This window comes from Cupressus sempervirens, chromosome 11 (genome assembly GCF_028749045.1).
Source record: "Cupressus sempervirens isolate cs-2001-9-10 chromosome 11, ASM2874904v1, whole genome shotgun sequence".
In the NCBI taxonomy this organism is placed as follows: domain Eukaryota; kingdom Viridiplantae; phylum Streptophyta; class Pinopsida; order Cupressales; family Cupressaceae; genus Cupressus; species Cupressus sempervirens.
Window position 1 is genome coordinate 550,804,502 of NC_143128.1, and position 17,151 is coordinate 550,821,652.

General features: G+C 34.6%; 2 protein-coding genes across 5 annotated transcripts; both read left to right on the top strand.

The window, feature by feature from the left end:
• Positions 1-3,603: 3,603 nt before the first annotated feature.
• On the top strand, positions 3,604-7,309 carry LOC149530804 (toll/interleukin-1 receptor-like protein). Of its 4 annotated transcripts, XR_016358556.1 has the most exons (4): positions 3,604-4,516; positions 5,034-6,139; positions 6,242-6,620; positions 7,138-7,309. XR_016358556.1 is itself a non-coding variant. In XM_089809197.1 (2 exons), exons 1-2 carry the CDS (start codon positions 3,984-3,986, stop codon positions 5,425-5,427), a joined length of 927 nt encoding a protein of 308 aa, XP_089665323.1. In that variant the 5' UTR covers positions 3,604-3,983; the 3' UTR covers positions 5,428-7,309. The 4 variants fall into 4 exon arrangements, 1 of the variants encoding a protein (XP_089665323.1); XR_016358555.1 differs by having other exon boundaries at positions 6,242-7,309; XR_016358557.1 differs by having other exon boundaries at positions 5,190-6,139; positions 6,242-7,309.
• Positions 7,310-8,869: 1,560 nt separating this feature from the next.
• LOC149530805 (uncharacterized) lies at positions 8,870-10,556 on the top strand. Its single transcript, XM_089809198.1, has 2 exons — positions 8,870-9,725; positions 10,118-10,556. The coding sequence occupies exons 1-2, from the start codon at positions 9,261-9,263 to the stop codon at positions 10,130-10,132; spliced, it is 480 nt and encodes a 159-aa protein (XP_089665324.1). The 5' UTR covers positions 8,870-9,260; the 3' UTR covers positions 10,133-10,556.
• The last annotated feature ends 6,595 nt before the right edge of the window (positions 10,557-17,151 follow it).

A 17,151-nucleotide genomic window follows, 5' to 3' on the forward strand; every position in this document is an offset into this window, starting at 1 on the left:
AACATGTAAATGTAAATGTATTCATGTGTTTATATATTATAAATCATAATAAGATTGCATTTTAGAAAAATCAACATTTTCTTTTCATACAAAATATTTTTTCAAACTATCTGTAAACTTTAAATCTTTTAATATTATTTTATATAAAATAACTATGTAAATTTTATTTATGGAAAAGTTTAAAAATATAATTAAATATATATTTAATTGATTATCTTTTAATAAATTAATAATAAAATCTTATTTATTACATGAGTAAAAATAATCAATGTAAATTAACACTATCAAGTTCTTCAAATCTCAATCTTAAGAAGTTTGTTAAATGCATGTCAATAAAGATATTGTTCAAGATAAAAATGATCCATTCCTTCCATTTTGTAATGTTAGAAATTTTTTCTTTTCCATATTATATTAAGTGTCACATAGTGGCGAGTTAGTTAATGATTAGGTTTAAATTATGTTGTAGAAGAAAAAATATATTTGTTGTAAATGATAAGATTGTAATTCTATTTTGAATATTAAATTACATTGTTGATACTAACTAAGTGGTGTAAGGATTTTTATTCTAGAATCCATAACAAGAGTTATGTCACCTCGAAACTAGAAAGTAGACTAATATCCATAAGTAATTCATTTAAACACAAGTAATAAAAAGCATGCAATGCAATTATGTTCTTGTCAAAATGTTGGTAAACTTGCTTAAAATTTACTTGTAAATAAATGAATAATAAATTTAACAAGTGCCACGTAGTGGCATGTACTTGCCGAAAAATGTATTGTAATAGAAATAGTAATTAAGTATTATAATAATTAATCAATAGAGTAAATTATTATAAAAAGATAGATGTATGATATAATTATTATTGAAATAAGTATTTCAAATCAACTAATCTAATTTCAATATTAAAAAGTAGTTAAATAAATAATAATTTTATAAGTAATCTCATCAAAATCCTTGCTTTTATTTGTGGAAGTTAAAATCAAACAATATTTTAGTAATAAGTTCATAATTATCTTCCAAGTCAATGGAATTAATGAAGTGGTAGTTCATTTCCCAACGTACTCCTAGCATCATTAAATTATATCTACATTCTAATCAATGCTAGTATAAAGCTAATCTCATTTGATAAAGATAGTGGACTATGGAATTGCTAATAAATTTGAATTGTTAGAAGAATCTATTCATTTTTAAATACAAAATAGGCACTCTTAATTTTCCATTATTTCATTTGAGTTCCACTCTTCTCTAAATTTTTTATTCAAACTAAATAGGGAAACAATTTTTAAGTTTATTTGTTTCCTTCAATATATATTATTCTATTTTAAGTTTAGAACTTGAAAAGTCTAAAAAAACCTATTTCAATATAGAATTGTAAATTTATATGTAAATTAAATTTACATATATTTTCCAATCAAACAACTTAAGAAAGAACTAGAACATATATTTGCCAATGCCTGCTGCACTCTTGTTCTTCCCTGTAGGTGTGATGTGGACTCTCATAGATTTCTGAATTTTCGTTGGGATGATGGATCTCTCCTACATAAAATTAAAGCTAAAGATATAGATAAGGTTCTCAATAAAGACAACTCTGTTATTTCTCACCTTAATACCACATGGTATATGAACTTGAACTCTCTTGAATGGCAAAAAATTCTTGACAGATTTTGGAAATCACATATTCCCCCGAAAATCTTACATTTTAAATGGCAGCTCCTTCGATAGACTTCCTGTTAAAAATCATGTTGGTGATGCTGAACTTTGTACTATTTGCAGGGTTCCTGAAAATTTAAGGCATATATTCTTTACTTGTCAATTTTCTAGGATTATATGGAAGTTTTTTGAAATTTCTATAGCTGATCGTGTTCCTGTTTTAGATACCATTCTTGGCAACTTATTTGGTCTTAAAAAGGATGCTAATTTTTTTTGGAACATTCTATCCTCTCACATTCTTTGGTTTATTTGGAAATGTAGAAATGAGGACAAATTTCAAGATATTGGTAGATCCCTTACTTTGTTTCATTTGAAACTCATCCGTTTTAAGATTGTCTCACAAATTTGTTGCATTGTGAAGCTCGAGATGAACAAGCTAAAAAGATTCCTCCATGATGGGCTCGCTACGATATTCATTTATGAGATGAAGCATGGGATGGAATTGGCCAACATTCTTGATAACCAGACTGCTTTTGGAAAAGCTCTTAAGGAGTTGCTCAAGGAAATACATGAGAACAAAGACCCCTTTTCTAATGAACATGACTTCTTTGCTCACACTCTCGAGCGGAAAAAAGTCATGAGGATGGAAGGAAAGCTGGGATGGACAACTTGGTTCGATGATCATGATGATGTTTTGGAATAGCTTTTCTATCTACTCTTTTTGTTATCTCGCTAGAACTGCTACTTAATGTGTTAGTTGGCTATTTCTAGCTAATTGTTGGACTTTGATTTGGGTGGTTGAGGCTTGCCTCCTCCCCTCTTTTGATACTGTACCTCTTTTTTGTTCTCTCGATTATTTAATTTTAAAAAAAGAAGAAGAAAGAACTAGATCCAAAATCTTACTTTTCGATGAAATATATGATTAATTTTAACTTTTACTTAAAAAATAGATTTTCTTCTCTCTTACAGATATCAATATTTAATGATTTATTTAAAAATTTACTTTTCATTTAATAAATTTGAATTGGTAGAAGATTCTATTAATTTTTAAATACAAAATAGGCACTCTAAATTTTCCACAATTTCATTTGAGTTCCACTCTTTTCTAAATTTTTTATTCAAACTAAATAGGGAAACAATCTATAAGATTTCTTCAATATATATTTTTCTATTTTATTTTAGAACTTGAAAAGTCTAAAAAACTTATTTCAATATAGAATTGTAAATTTATATGAAAATTAACTTTACATATATTTTCCAATCAAACAACTTAACAAAGAACTAGATCGAAAATCTTACTTTTAGATGAAATATATGATTAATTTCACTTTTACTTAAAAAATAGATTTTCTTTTCTCATATAGATATCAATATCTAAAGATTTATTTTTAAAATTACTTCTATAAGATTTCTAAATAATATTTGGATAGCTAAAATATTTTAGATAAATATATAAAATTTAATATAAAAATAATATATAAAAATATTTAAGTAGGTTTCAAATTAAGTGTCTGATAAATGTTAAATAAAAAAATCAAACATGTCTTAAATAAAAATTAAATTTAAAAGGTTATGATTGCATTTGTAAAAACTAAATGAATAATTTTTTAAAAAATAATTAAATACTTAGTATTTTTGTCAACATAATATAGTTTATTAATTTATTTCTATAATCATCCCGATCAAAATCAGTATGGAGCTATCTTCGAAAAAAGGGGTCTTATAAGACAAAATGAAAACAACCAATCACAATGGTGAAAATTAATTTTTAGATTATATAAAATTCATCAATAAATTAATTTTTTTAGAAATATGTCAGTTGCATAAAAATTGTCATTTAGTTCAAATTAATAGAAAAATAAGAACAATGAATACAATAGTATATTGCCTACCTCAAATACAATAATTCATCTTATTCAAAGATAAAGGATTTTAAGAATTAATGAGGCCATTCGATGTTTCCATTTTGCAAGGATTCTCCCACTCATCACGTCACCGACAAATTCGGGTAGGATTTCTCCAACAAGTCAAAAAAAAAAAAAAAAAAACCTGTATTTGAGCTCCCTTGTATGCTTCCATGAAATGACCCTACACCGGCTACTTTTCTCATCTATTTTCCTGTACTCTTTTTCTTCCTTTTTCACAAACCGCCGCTTGTCTAATTTCGAAGTATTTTCCTTGGTCTTCTTTACCCTATTTATTCCAGGAAACTACTGAACCCAATTCAGTCACTCTCGCGCTTCCACAATAATTCATCTCCTTCAACCAAATCCCCTGTCTGGCTCTCTGTTTTTATTTTTGTCAAGGGATTTTAGCTTCTGGACTGGAATCAATGGCCTCGTCTTCATCATCTCACCAGCAAAATCAGAGATTTAATGCATTCTCTGGAATAGAACCTGATGGCAGAAGAAGAATGGTCTCTGAATCTTCGACATTGTTTGATGTGTTCATTAATCACGGAGGCCCTGATGTCAAACAAACCCTTGCTACCCAGCTTTACAACTCCCTTAAAGGGGTAGGCATCCGAGCATTTCTCGATTCCGAAGAGAAAGAACATGGGGAGTTGTTTCCCTCTACCATTGGGACCGCTATTAAATCTGCAAAAGTGCATATCGCCATTTTCTCTAAAAGATATGCAGAGTCAGCTTGGTGTTTGGCTGAGCTGGTTCTAATGTCACAAACAAAGGCCAAGATCATTCCTGTTTTCTATCAAGTGAAACTGTCAGACCTCCGCTACATAGAAAAGCGGGGGTATGCCAACGCATTCGCTGAATTTGAAAATAAGAGGAGGTACTTGGAAAAGCTTCCAGAGTGGAAGGAAGCACTTCAATCCATGTCGTTTGTGGCTGGCGAAGAATTTAACGGGTAAGATTTATGTGGTTTATGTAGGTAGGAGCTATTTTCTCTACCCTTGACAGTTGTATGTTTATGAATGCATGCAGCACTTAGAAATTTAGGATCATCCAGCATGAATAAACTATTATTGGCAGTTAAGGTTTTAGATCTTTTGAGGTCAAGAAACTTCTGGATGCATGTTATGCGATGTCCACTTCTTCTACAAATGAATATAGAAATTTAGGAAAAACTAAAAATTATGACCTGCTAACAGCAAGAATAAAGTATGATTGGCAGTTAGGATTTTAGATCATTTGAATTCAAGAACCTTCTGGGTGCATGTTGTACGATTTGCACTGAATGTAATTTGAAATCAGATTTAGATATGACACAGAGCTGTGTATGCTCTGTTTTATTTGTTTGAATTGTGTATGCTCCGTTTTGGACTTGTCTTCCCTTGTTCACAGAGCTTTCAGATTCCTTTTCTTTTTCAAAATCGGTTAACTGTTTTCTCATGCATTTCTGTCATTCCCTGATTAATTTCCAGTGACTGCAAAAACATAATAGCAGCAGGGCAAAAAGAAGTACAAAAGAAAACATGTTTGCATGTTGCCACATATCCAGTAGGTCTTGACAATCCTGTACAAGATTTTCAGAGGCGGTGCCTTTATGAACTTGTTTTGGATTTTGAAAATCAATGCAGGCTTGAAGAAGGGAAATGTGCGGCTAGAGTTGTTGGCATTTTTGGCATTGGTGGGTCTGGCAAGAAGAGTTTTTCAATCGAAAGAGCTCAAATTACTGTAGAGCAAGTTTTTTGTTTGATGTACAGGAGGTATCAGGGACTGGTCGATTACCATCTTTGCAAGGCAAGCTTCTCAAAGATCTCTTCCACAATCATAATGTCAATCCTGCCAGTTCAGAGGAAGGAATGGGCTATCTGAAAGATTATTCCATTGTTGTAGATGACATTGATCATGTGGACCAATTAAATTCTCTAATGATCATGGACATCAGAGATAAATTTTGTAACACTCTGATTATTGTTACAACTTGTGATGTTGGGATGCTTATAAGGGCAGGGATCACTGATGGTTATAATCTAAAAGGAATGGATAGAAATAATGGGAGAGAACTATTTGTTGGCACGCTTTCAAACAACCCCATTCTTCTAATGGGTATGAGAGGCTGGTTGAGGCCTTTCTAGAGGTGTGTGGATGGTTGCCTTTGTCTCTCCAAGTTCTGGGCCGACACGTTCATGGTAAACCTTACAGTTTCTGGAGCTCAGCGTTAATTCAAGCTCGTAAGACACTACCTCAAGATGTAAAACACAAACTAAAAATAAGTTTTGACTCTTTAAGTGGTGAAGAAAAACAGATTTTTATGGATGTTGCCTTTTTTTTTATTGGGAAACCAAAGGGATCCATAGCTGAAAGAGTATGGGAGGGTTCAGGTTGGAATGCTCAACATTCACTGGAAATTCTCAAAGACAAGTGCCTTGTAGAGGAAACAGAGATTTATATACATGAAACATATGGTTCACGTATGAAGCCTGGATTGAGAATGCATGACCATCTAAGGGATTTAGGAAGAGAGATGGCATTGGAGCTCTGCTGTCCTCTTCACTCATGGCATCCTCAAGATCTTCAATATTTGGTATGCTTATCACCCCTCCAGATTTCTTTCTTGTATTGTGATATTGCAAATTTTAATATGTTACTGTATTAATAGATTATTGAACTGCTTGTGTGCATGTAGGAATCGATGGGTTTGAAAAATATCCTGACCAAAAAAGATCTCAGGTGTTTCCACTCCATGTTCGATGAATCTATGTGATGTTTCCTTCTACTGTAGAGACCACTATTAAATCTGCAAAAGTGCATATCGCCATTTTCTCTAAAAGATATGCAGAGTCAGCTTGGTGTCTGGTTGAGCTGGTTCTAATGTCACAAACAAAGGCCAAGACTATTCCTGTTTTCTATCAAGTGAAACCGTCAGACCTCCGCTACATAGAAAAGGGGGGGTATGCCAATGCATTTGCTGAATTTGAAAATAAGAGGAGGTACTTGGAGAAGCTTCCAGAGTGGAAGGAAGCACTTCAATCCATGCCATTTGTGGCTGGCGAAGAATTTACCAGGTAAGATTTCTGTGGTTTATGTAGGTAGGAGCTATTTTCTCTACCCTTGACAGTTGTATGTTTATGAATGCATGCAGCACTTAGAAATTTAGGATCATCCAGCATGAATAAACCATTATTGGAAGTTAAGGTTTTAGATTTTTTGAGGTCAAGAAACTTCTGGATGCATGTTATACGATGTCCACTACTTCTACAAATGAATGTAGAAATTTAGGAAAAACTAAAAATTATGACCTGCTAACAGCAAGAATAAAGTATGATTGGCAGTTAGGATTTTAGATATTTTGAATTCAAGAACCTTCTGGATGCATGTTGTACGATGTGCACTGAATGTAATTTGAAATCAGATTTAGATATGACGCAGAGCTGTATATGCTCTGTTTTATTTGTCTGAATTGTGTATGCTCCATTTTGGACTTTACTTCCTCTGTTCACAGAGCTTTCAGATTCTTTTTCTTTTTCAGAATCGGTTAACTGTTTTCTCATGCATTTCTTTCATTCCTTGATTAATTTCCAGTGACTGCAAAAACATATTAGCAGCAGTGCAAAAAGAAGTACAAAAGAAAATATGTTTGCATGTTGCCACATATCCAGTAGGTCTTGACAATCTTGTACAAGATTTTCAGATGCGGTGCCTTAATGAACTTGTACTGGATTTTGAAAATCAATGCGGGCTTGAAGGAGGGAAATGTGTTGGCATTTTTGGCATGGGTGGGTCTGGCAAGACAACTCTAGCCAAAGAGTTTTTCAATCGAAAGAGTTCAAATTACTGTAGAGCAAATTTTTTGTTTGATGTATGGTAGGAATCAGGGACTGGTCGATTACCTTCTTTGCAAGGTGAGCTTCTCAAAGATCTCTTCCACAATCATAATATCAATCCTACCAGTACAGAGGAAGGAATGAGCTATCTGAAAGATTATTTGCAAAGGAGCTACGATTTAAGCTTTCTCATTGTTGTAGATGACATTGATCATGTGGACCAATTAAATTCTCTAATGATCATGGACATCGTAGATAAATTTTGTAACACTCTGATTATTGTTACAACTCATGATGTTGGGATGCTTATAAGGGCAGGGATCACTGATGGTTATAATCTAAAAGGAATGGATAGAAACAATGGGAGAGAACTATTTTGTTGGCATGCATTCAAACAACCCCATTCTTCTAACAGGTATGAGAGGCTGGTTGAGGCCTTTGTAGAGGCGTGTGGATGGTTGCCTTTGTCTCTCCAAGTTCTGGGTCGACACTTTCATGGTAAACCTTACAGTTTCTGAGCTTAGCGTTAATTCAAACTCGTAAGACACTACCTCAAGATGTAAAGCACAAACTAAAAATAAGTTTTGACTCTTTGAGCGGTGAAAAAAAACAGATTTTTATGGATGTTGACTGTTTTTTTATTGGGAAACTAAAGCGATCCATAGCTGAAAGAGTATGGGAGGTTTCAGGTTGGAATGCTCAACACTCCCTGGAAATTCTCAAAGACAAGTGGCTTGTAGAGGAAACAGAGATTTATGTACATGAAACATATGGTTCACGTATGAAGCCTGGATTGAGAATGCATGACCATCTAAGGGATTTAGGAAGAGAGATGGCATTGGAGTTCAGCAGTCCTCAAGATCTTCAATATTTGGTATGCTTATCACCCCTCCAGATTTCTTCCTTGTATTGTGATATTGCAAATTTTAATATGTTACTGTATTAATAGAAAATTGAACTGCTTGTGTGCATGTAGGAATCAATGGGCTTGAAAAATATCCTGGCCAAAAAAGATCTCAGGTGTTTCCATTCCATGTTCGATGAATCTATGTGGTGTCAAATTATTTTCTTTTTAGGTCAACCAGATATTTGTATTGAGAGGTCATCTTCTGTACTATGGCTCAAGCTTGAGTTTGGAAGAAAACTACGGGGGCTCGAGTTTCAGGGCATTCCTTCATGGATCTCTCTAAGATATGTGCAGTGTTTGAACATCCAGCGTGGACAACTCAAAATATTCTGGGAGAATCACATACAGGTATTTTGATATTTTCGCTGTATACCTAAAATTCGGATGGCTTAAACATCACACACTAAGCTGTATATTTTGATATTTCCAAGACAAAGTGTTAAATAGTCAAAATTGACTTATTTTTTCCAAGCTTAATTTTCTCCTTAGTGTGTGATGTTTAAGGCTGGCCTCTAAAATTCCTTAATCGTTATAGTGAAATTTATTTCTTTATCATTGTTTCAGGCTATTTTTAAAGATCATTGAGAACTTTAAACAAATTTATCTTGAACTTCAGGCACCCTCCCAATTGCAAGAACTTCAGATTGGCTTTTGTTGAGATCTCGAGGAGCTAAGTCTTGCACATCTAAGTTGCCTCAAAGAAATTGCAATTGAAATTTGTTATCATTTGAAAAGTGTGCCAGGAATAAATAATCTCACAGAGCTGAAACAATTAAATGTTAGTGGATGCCCGGAGCTTGAGGAGCTGAGTCTTGGCCATCTGAGCTGCCTGGAAAAAATCTCAATTGAAAAGTATAGTCTTGGAAAGTGTGTCAGGAATAAATGATCTGCCCAAGCTGGTAGATTTGCAAATTTCTGGTTGTGGGAAAGTAGAGTTTGAGTGCTTGCGTTTCAGTGGCAGGAGATGTCTGGAAATGCTAATATTTGACAGAAATGTGATGGTGAAACATTTTAAGGTGGATAATTGTCAAAATCTAAAAGCAATAAATTTGCTAATTTTTGAAGATCCAGTTTGCCTGGTGGGGATTATAATAAATGGATGTGGGGAGTTCAAATGTCTTAGACTACTTGATTGCCAGAATTTGAAAACTGTGCAGGGTAACTTGAAGATAAGAGAGTTGCAAGTTAGAGACTGTCCTGAGCTTGACGAACTGCCAACACTTTTCAGCCTGAGCAGCATGGACGAAATTCACATTGCATCTCGCAAAAAGTTAGAAAACATTGTGCTGCCAACAAGGCTCTTCTTGAGGGAACTTGTGATCGGCTCTTCTGAGAAGCCGCAGAACATGGCTAATATTGATGAATTGCATGTTCAAAATTATATAAGACTCTTGTATTTGCAGCAATGCAGTAATTGGAATTGCATTGATAAGTTGAAGGTAATGATATCGATTGTCTTTTTTAACAGGCAATCATAAATCTAGTCTTAATGTTCGATATTTTTTATTTTTCATCATGAAAATTCTACTCACTTTTGGCCATTAGTTCTGATAATTAGTTTGCATTATATTTTGACAAACGGTGTGTACTCTTTGCTGTATTTTCTGAGCAGATTGTGTTAGAATTTTTTGTATCAATATTTTTCCTGTAGCTCTCATATCCCGATGATGGATCACAGAGTGTGATCCGAAATGTTGATGCAAAAAATTCTAACACAATCTGCCCAGAAAGTACAGCAAAGAATTGTAATGGATTGTGAAAAACTATTATCTATAAGTGGTGTGTAGCTAATAAAAATTTAGCTTAGCTGTTGTTTTGTCTTTTATTTCAGAATGTCCCGAAGTAGAGCATTGTGATTAGAAGAGCAGTGGAAGGAGCGGAGTCAAGTCTAAACGAATATTTATTCTCTGATGCTCACACAGTCACCAACTTTGTTAAATTTGACTTCTGGACCAGATTTGCAAAATGGGAAGGATACATTCCTATTTTATGCTGCTTTGTTGTGGTTGATAGCTCTTTCTCCCTAGAGAATCTAAATGAACACCTATTTTACTGTAGGGATCATTATTCTACTCTTTTGCCTCGCGGACAATGGATAATTACAACAATAGGACTTCATTATAAGAGGGCAAGGTTTTTAGAGAGACAGAATAAGGGAGAAGGGGTTTTGGATAGGGTTGAGAAAAGATGAAGACTGGAAAATTAGGAAGACTCAAAAAAAACATTGTTGGTCTATATTATTCATAAATGGAATTTAATTTTTTAAACTATGTTATTCTTTGAATAAAAAATAATTAGATCATTTTTATTTATACAAAGGATATGATTATTTCTTACATATGTATCAGAATTATTTATTTCTTACATATGTATCAGAATTGATTTAGTTTCTTAAATTCTTAATAATGGGGAAAAAAGAAACTTTAACAAATTTAAGAGCTCCAATGATTTTGTTTCTTCGATGTGTAATAGTGAAGGGAATTATATTTATTAATGAGAAAATAAAATTTAAAATTATTATTCTCATTTCAATAATAGAGTTGAGCAAGGAATTCAATTATTGGATCATATAAGTATAGGCATGTTTTAGTGGTCTTTATAAATTTCATGTAATTTTTAAAATTACTTTTGAATGCTTTTAATTAAAGATTTATAATAAGATTTAAAAAAAACAATTATTAGATCATGTAAGTATAGACATGTTTTAGTGGTCTTTATAAAATTCATGTAATTTTTAAAATTACTTTTGAATGCTTTTAATTAAAGATTTAAAAAAATAAAATAATAATAATTTTTGAATAGATGTTTATATTTAATAATTTTGAGGTAATAATCATTAAATAAATATTTACAATTTATATAATTTGTTTAGATTGATTAAATAAATATATTAAAGTAGAAGTTAATTTACATTAATGAGTGTGGATAATCTATAGTAAAATACATTTAAAATAATTAGAGACATTAATAGCAATTGTACTCTCCTATGCAATGAGTATGTAGAATGTGTTTGGAAGGTCAATTGGTAGGTCATTATGTTTATATCGTAAGTCTATAGATTTTTTAATTCAAAATATAATTATTCTACAATGTTTAAAAACATAAATAATTCTAACAACTTTTTATTATTATTTATAATTTATAAAGAAATATAAATAATTAAATCAATTTTTAAATTTAGTCAAAAGTTTACACCATGGCAATTTGTGAGTCTCTCTTATTATTTGATAAATACTAATAACTAATCTAAGCTCCACCTCATTATAAAATATAAGAAAATAATATGAAAATATATTCTTATCAAAGTAAAATAACGATAAAAGATAAATATTTCCTTTCACATCCTTTAAAAAAATTAATTTTAACAAATGTTTATAAATATTTCATAGATTTTAATCTTTTAATTTTAGAGCTTAAGGTGATAAAGATATCAAATCAAAATTAATCATTTGTTTATTTTAGATCATGTTATTTGAGAATTGATCTGTACAAATGTTATCTGACCAATTACAATAAATTTGGCTTATATATTTAGTTCTTCAAAAAACAATCTCCACATATAATATCTAGTTACAATTAATTTGGCTTATATATATGAACATTTTTTGACCACTAGATATTTCGTTTTGATTTCTTCCCTAAAGCCTATATTTCCATAACATACCTATCTTAGATTTGTTGAAGCACAAACTCTTTCCATATACTTTAGATCTAATATGTAATTAATCTTTATAGAAATATAAAAAAATCATTCATTTCTATGTTTCTTGAGTCATTTAGTTAAAGTTGTCGCACTTTCTATTTGTCCTTGTAAACACTAGACCTTTACTTTCATTATGCATTATCATGGTATTTTATCCTTAGCTCTAGGTCATGCTTCCATGTGCATGTTTTAATACATTTTGAATATGATTGCATGGTCCTTATTTCTATCATGATATTTTTCTATAAGAATGAGATAATCTTGATTTTTGTGGAAGAATTGTGAATTATCATTAAATTTTCCTTCATTTTAAAAGTTTTTCTTATCCCATTTCCCTCTTTATTGAGTATCCTTGCCTAAGTCTTATATAAACGTCATGTCTCACATAATTTTTAAACTTGGAGAGTGGTAATATTGTGCACACTTCCAATGATATTATCATTGAGTCTATCTCTCATATCTTAATTGCTTATGATATTGTACTTCTATATGTCATATAACCTATGATTCTTCACATTTTAAATCTTATAATATGCTTAAATCAGCTTCTCATATTTTGTATTAGTAAAAATCTATCATATGCAAGACTCAAATATCTTGTAAGACAACTAAACTTTGAATGGAGAATTTCAATCCAAACAAAACTTCTAGATGATTTGTATATATCTATTAAATATGAAAGAACTCCATTCAAATGAAGAGTCCTCATCAAAAATAGTCGTGGTGATTGTTCTTCATTGACAAATTATTTGGGAATCTTATTTTACAATTAATATTAGGAAAAACAAGAGCTCTTTGCGAGTTGTAGTCCTTGCCTTTTGGGTATGAGAGCTCTGAGTTCAAATCTAATCAGAAAGAGCATAAATTTGTTGTTGTCACTGAAACTTCTATTGTTATGATAAATATCAAATTTTTAATGCAAAGAAGTAAACTATTTAAAGTAATTCACATGAAGCATTTTAAGGGTAGAAGAATTTGTTTTTGATAAGGAAAATAGGTTTTGAAGGGTGCCTGAAACCCTTTACAGATCTTTTAATATTCAATGAAGCTCAAACTTAGAAACAACAACCCTTAGAAGAAACAAGTCGCCTGACAAAATAAGGTGACTCATAGATAACACTGTGGACTACTACCACCTAACCAGAGTTTAAACGGGCTTCTGAGACCCCATGTTACAAAAGAATACATTTAAACCCAAACCATGTCAAGCTACAAAACAATGTGCCAATGAGACTAGGATAACCAAAACAAAAAGGGACAGCCACTAAAAAGATCAGGCAAGCAACTGGATAAGAAATTTGAGCCTCAAGATTTACTTTTAGATCCTGTCTTTTGAGAATGTAGAGACATATCAAATAATGGAAAAGAGGGCTTGACCTTTTTTCCCTTTACTTTTGTCCATCCATCATCCACCATCCTAGCAGCCTTCTACCAAGCAAAGTCATCCAAACCACAAGAATCCCCCAAATCCCTTCCAACTAGGGCAGAAGAACCACCACCACATGAAAGAGGGGCTACAACTCCCCCTGGAGCCAGGGCTGCATGAGGAGCAACAACCAATTCAGAAATAACAACATTCGAACGAGGGACAATAGAATTGGCCACCACTATAGGGGAAACACCATTAGAATCCCCCAAATCCTTACCAACTAGGGCAAAAGAACCACCACCACATGAAGGGGCAACAACTCCCCTTGGATCCAGGGCCACATGAAGAGCATTAGCCAAATCAAAAATAGCAGCATTTGAAGGATGGACAAAGGTATTAGCCACCACCATAGGGGAAACATTTAAATCATGCGAAACAATAATAAAATCTGTCTCCAAAGAATCCTGAGAAGAATCACCCAAACTATCCCCAATAGAGGGAGCTTTTTGAACAATGTAGTGATCATCCAAAACCCCTTTCCACCAAGAAGGTGAATTTTTTGATCTAACCTTTCCAGAGGAGCAACTCCTTACAAGGTGGCTGGTCTTTTGGCATTTTTGATACCTAAATGGAATTCCCTCATAATCAAGAAGCTAATTCCAAGAGCCTATGGGAGAGGCCAATTTAATCATTTCTGGAAGCCGCTTAGAGACATCTATCTCCACAAGGAGGCATGCATACGTCATTCAAAACACATTGGAAGACACAGAGTCAACCAGCAAAAAGTCCCCTAGGGCCTCTCCCACGACCTCCAAAACTGAATCCATCCATAAGTCAAGGGGAAGGTTAGGCAACCTTACCCACAGAGAAATCTTGTTAAAGGATTCAATAGACGAATCAAAATCCACATACCAAGGTTTAGCCATCAAGGGGAACCTCTCCTCCCAAGAGAAACCACACCTTAGGATGGCATTTCGATCCTCCTTAGAAGCAAATTTCACAATGAAAAACCCCCTTACCACAAGGAAAATTTGGACAATACCTGAAACAATGGGCTCCCAAAATTTGGAAATCCAGGCATGCAGATCCGACAAAGAGGGCAAAAAACCCCTAAAACAAAAGATGACAGTAGTAGAGGAGAAGTCCTCCACTTGAGTAGAAATCTCATCGACAATATCAAAGTCAAGAATGAGCACAGGGTTACTTATTGTAACAGGAACAACATGGGTCCCTGGATGCTCAACCTAACCACCAAGACCAGCCTCATAGGCAACCACATCAGCATAGGAAATGGCCGAACCACCCATAGCTTCTGGGGAACGAATATCCCCACCAAGAACAGGAGAAGCCCTAGCCCAAAAAGCAGTAGAAACTGTAATAGGACTGGAAGTCAGAGTTGCCACCGTAAAGCCAAATGCAAGAGCCGATGCTAGATATCGAAGTCAAACGCGAGAGCTAAAGCTGAAATTGGATGCGGGAGCTGAAGTCAAAGTTGAGCGTAGTAGCAATTAAAATTTAGGACAATACATTTAAAAACAAAGCATATTGTTGGCTTTGCACGAAAATTTATTAACACTTGGTTGTAAGCACTACAGGAAAGAAGCTCCACTATTTCACCAAGGGTCAATGGAAAACATTCTCAATTAAGATCCATAGTAGAGAATGGCCCTGTGGGGACTTGAACCTTGGTTGTAGGCCCTATAAGCAAGAAGCCCCACCATCTCACCAAAGGGACAAGCCTTAACATTTATTAACCCTTGGTTGTAAGCACTAGAGGAAAGAAACCCCACTATTTCACCAAGGGTCAATGGAAAATATTCTCAATTAAGATCCACAGTAAAGAATGGCCCTGTGGGGACTTGAACCTTGTTTGTAGGCCCTATAGGCAAGAAGCCCTACCATCTCACCAAAGGGACAAGCCTTAACATTTATAAACCCTTGGTTGTAAGCACTATAGGCAAGAAGCCCCACTATTTCACCAAGGGTCAATGGAAAACATTCTCAATTAAGATCCATAGTAGAGAATGGCCCTGTGGGGACTTGAACTTTGGTTGTAGGCCCTGCAGGCAAGAAGCCCCACCATTTCACCAAAGGGACAAGCCTGGGTAGAAGAATTTGTTTTAGATTAAGGTAAAAGCAGGTTTTGAAGGGCCCCCGAAACCCATTACATCAAAGAGAAAGATAAACCATTAAGCAGAACCAGGTTTTAAAAGGACCTGAAACCAGCCAAGCAATTAAACCAGGTTTTGCAGGGACCTGAAACCAGTAGATATGACCAGTAAAATTAACCAAAAACTCTGGAATCTGAAAGGACAAACAGACTAGAGCAAAGCAGCCAGGAAGGCTATCCAAACCAGATACCAAAAAACCAAAGACAAGACCATAACACCAACCCAGAAGAACCAGTCAGCATAAGGGAACAAAAGATTATCCTTTTAAAATGAGGTTACCCTTATGTGACCAAAGGGTCATATCTAAAGGGGGAGCATAAGGCTTAGCCTTCTTCCCTTTAACCATAATCCAACCGTCCTCAAACTTCGCTGCCTCGGTCACCCAATCCTTAAAGGACAACGACTCGTGGAACCCAAGGGACGCAGAGGCCTCAGCAAACACCCTATGAGAGACAGACGAAAATTGACCCCTAGGAGGGTCAACCGAAGCAGGGGGAGAGACCCAATCCTTAACCACCAGCTTGGAAAGAACACTGCCCATAGCCACTGAATCCACAGGATGAGACGCCAAAGCAACCTCCGCAACCACTGGCACGAAAGGAACACTAGCCTCAACCTATGAAACCGCAGGAGCAACCGAGGATTTTTTCACCGTATAATGCTTAGAGGAGGCCCCAGTCCACCAAGAGGGGGAATGCCTAGGTTTGGATTTCCCAGCTACACAACGAGCAGCAACGTGACCCGTCAAGTGGCATTTCCTACAACGAAAAGGGATTCCCTCGAAATCCAACATTTGAGACCAAGACCCCCTTGGGGAATCCAAACAGACCACCTCAGGAAGACCTTTAGAAACATCCAAGTCAACAAGGAAGCAAGCACAGGTCGAGTGGAAAATATCCGAAGTGTCAGCATCCACATATAAGAAATCCCTAATAACGTTCCCAATAGATTCAAAAATTGAATCCTGCCAAAGATGAATCAGAAGATTAGGGAGCCGAACCTAGATAGGGTATTTATTAAAGGATTTCGAGAGAGGATCAAAATCCATATGCCACAGTTTGGCCATAAGTGGAAATCTGCCCTGCCAAGAGAAATTATTGTGACATAAAATAATCTTCCTGTCATTAGAATCTTCAAACTTAGCTATAAAAAAACCTTTAGCACAGGGAAATATGTGAACATTATAATCAATCAGTGGCAACCAGTTCTTGGAGATCCAACCATGTAGATCAGCAAGGGAGGGCCAATAGCCACGAAAGCGAAAAATTGCAGCAAAAGAAGAAAGGTCATCTACCGTTTGTAAAATGTCTTCAACTGAATTTGAATCCAAAGGGACCCTAATAGGCTTTAAAGCACTTACAGGCGAAACTAGAGAGGGGCTAGATGAGTTAACATGAGGGAAATCACCATGAAGCCCAACCTCAAAGGCGGCAACATCAGCGAAAGTTCTTCCCTCGAAACCAAAAGAGCCAGAACCAGGAGCAGGAGAACTAGAAGCCGACAGAGGGGCAAACAGGACCCTACCCCCATCCGCAGAAGAGGTAGGGCGAGATGCAGAAAAATCCTTAGCCCCACCCACAGAAGAAGCCCCACCTGCAGGAGGAGCAGGAGCGACTCCAGTA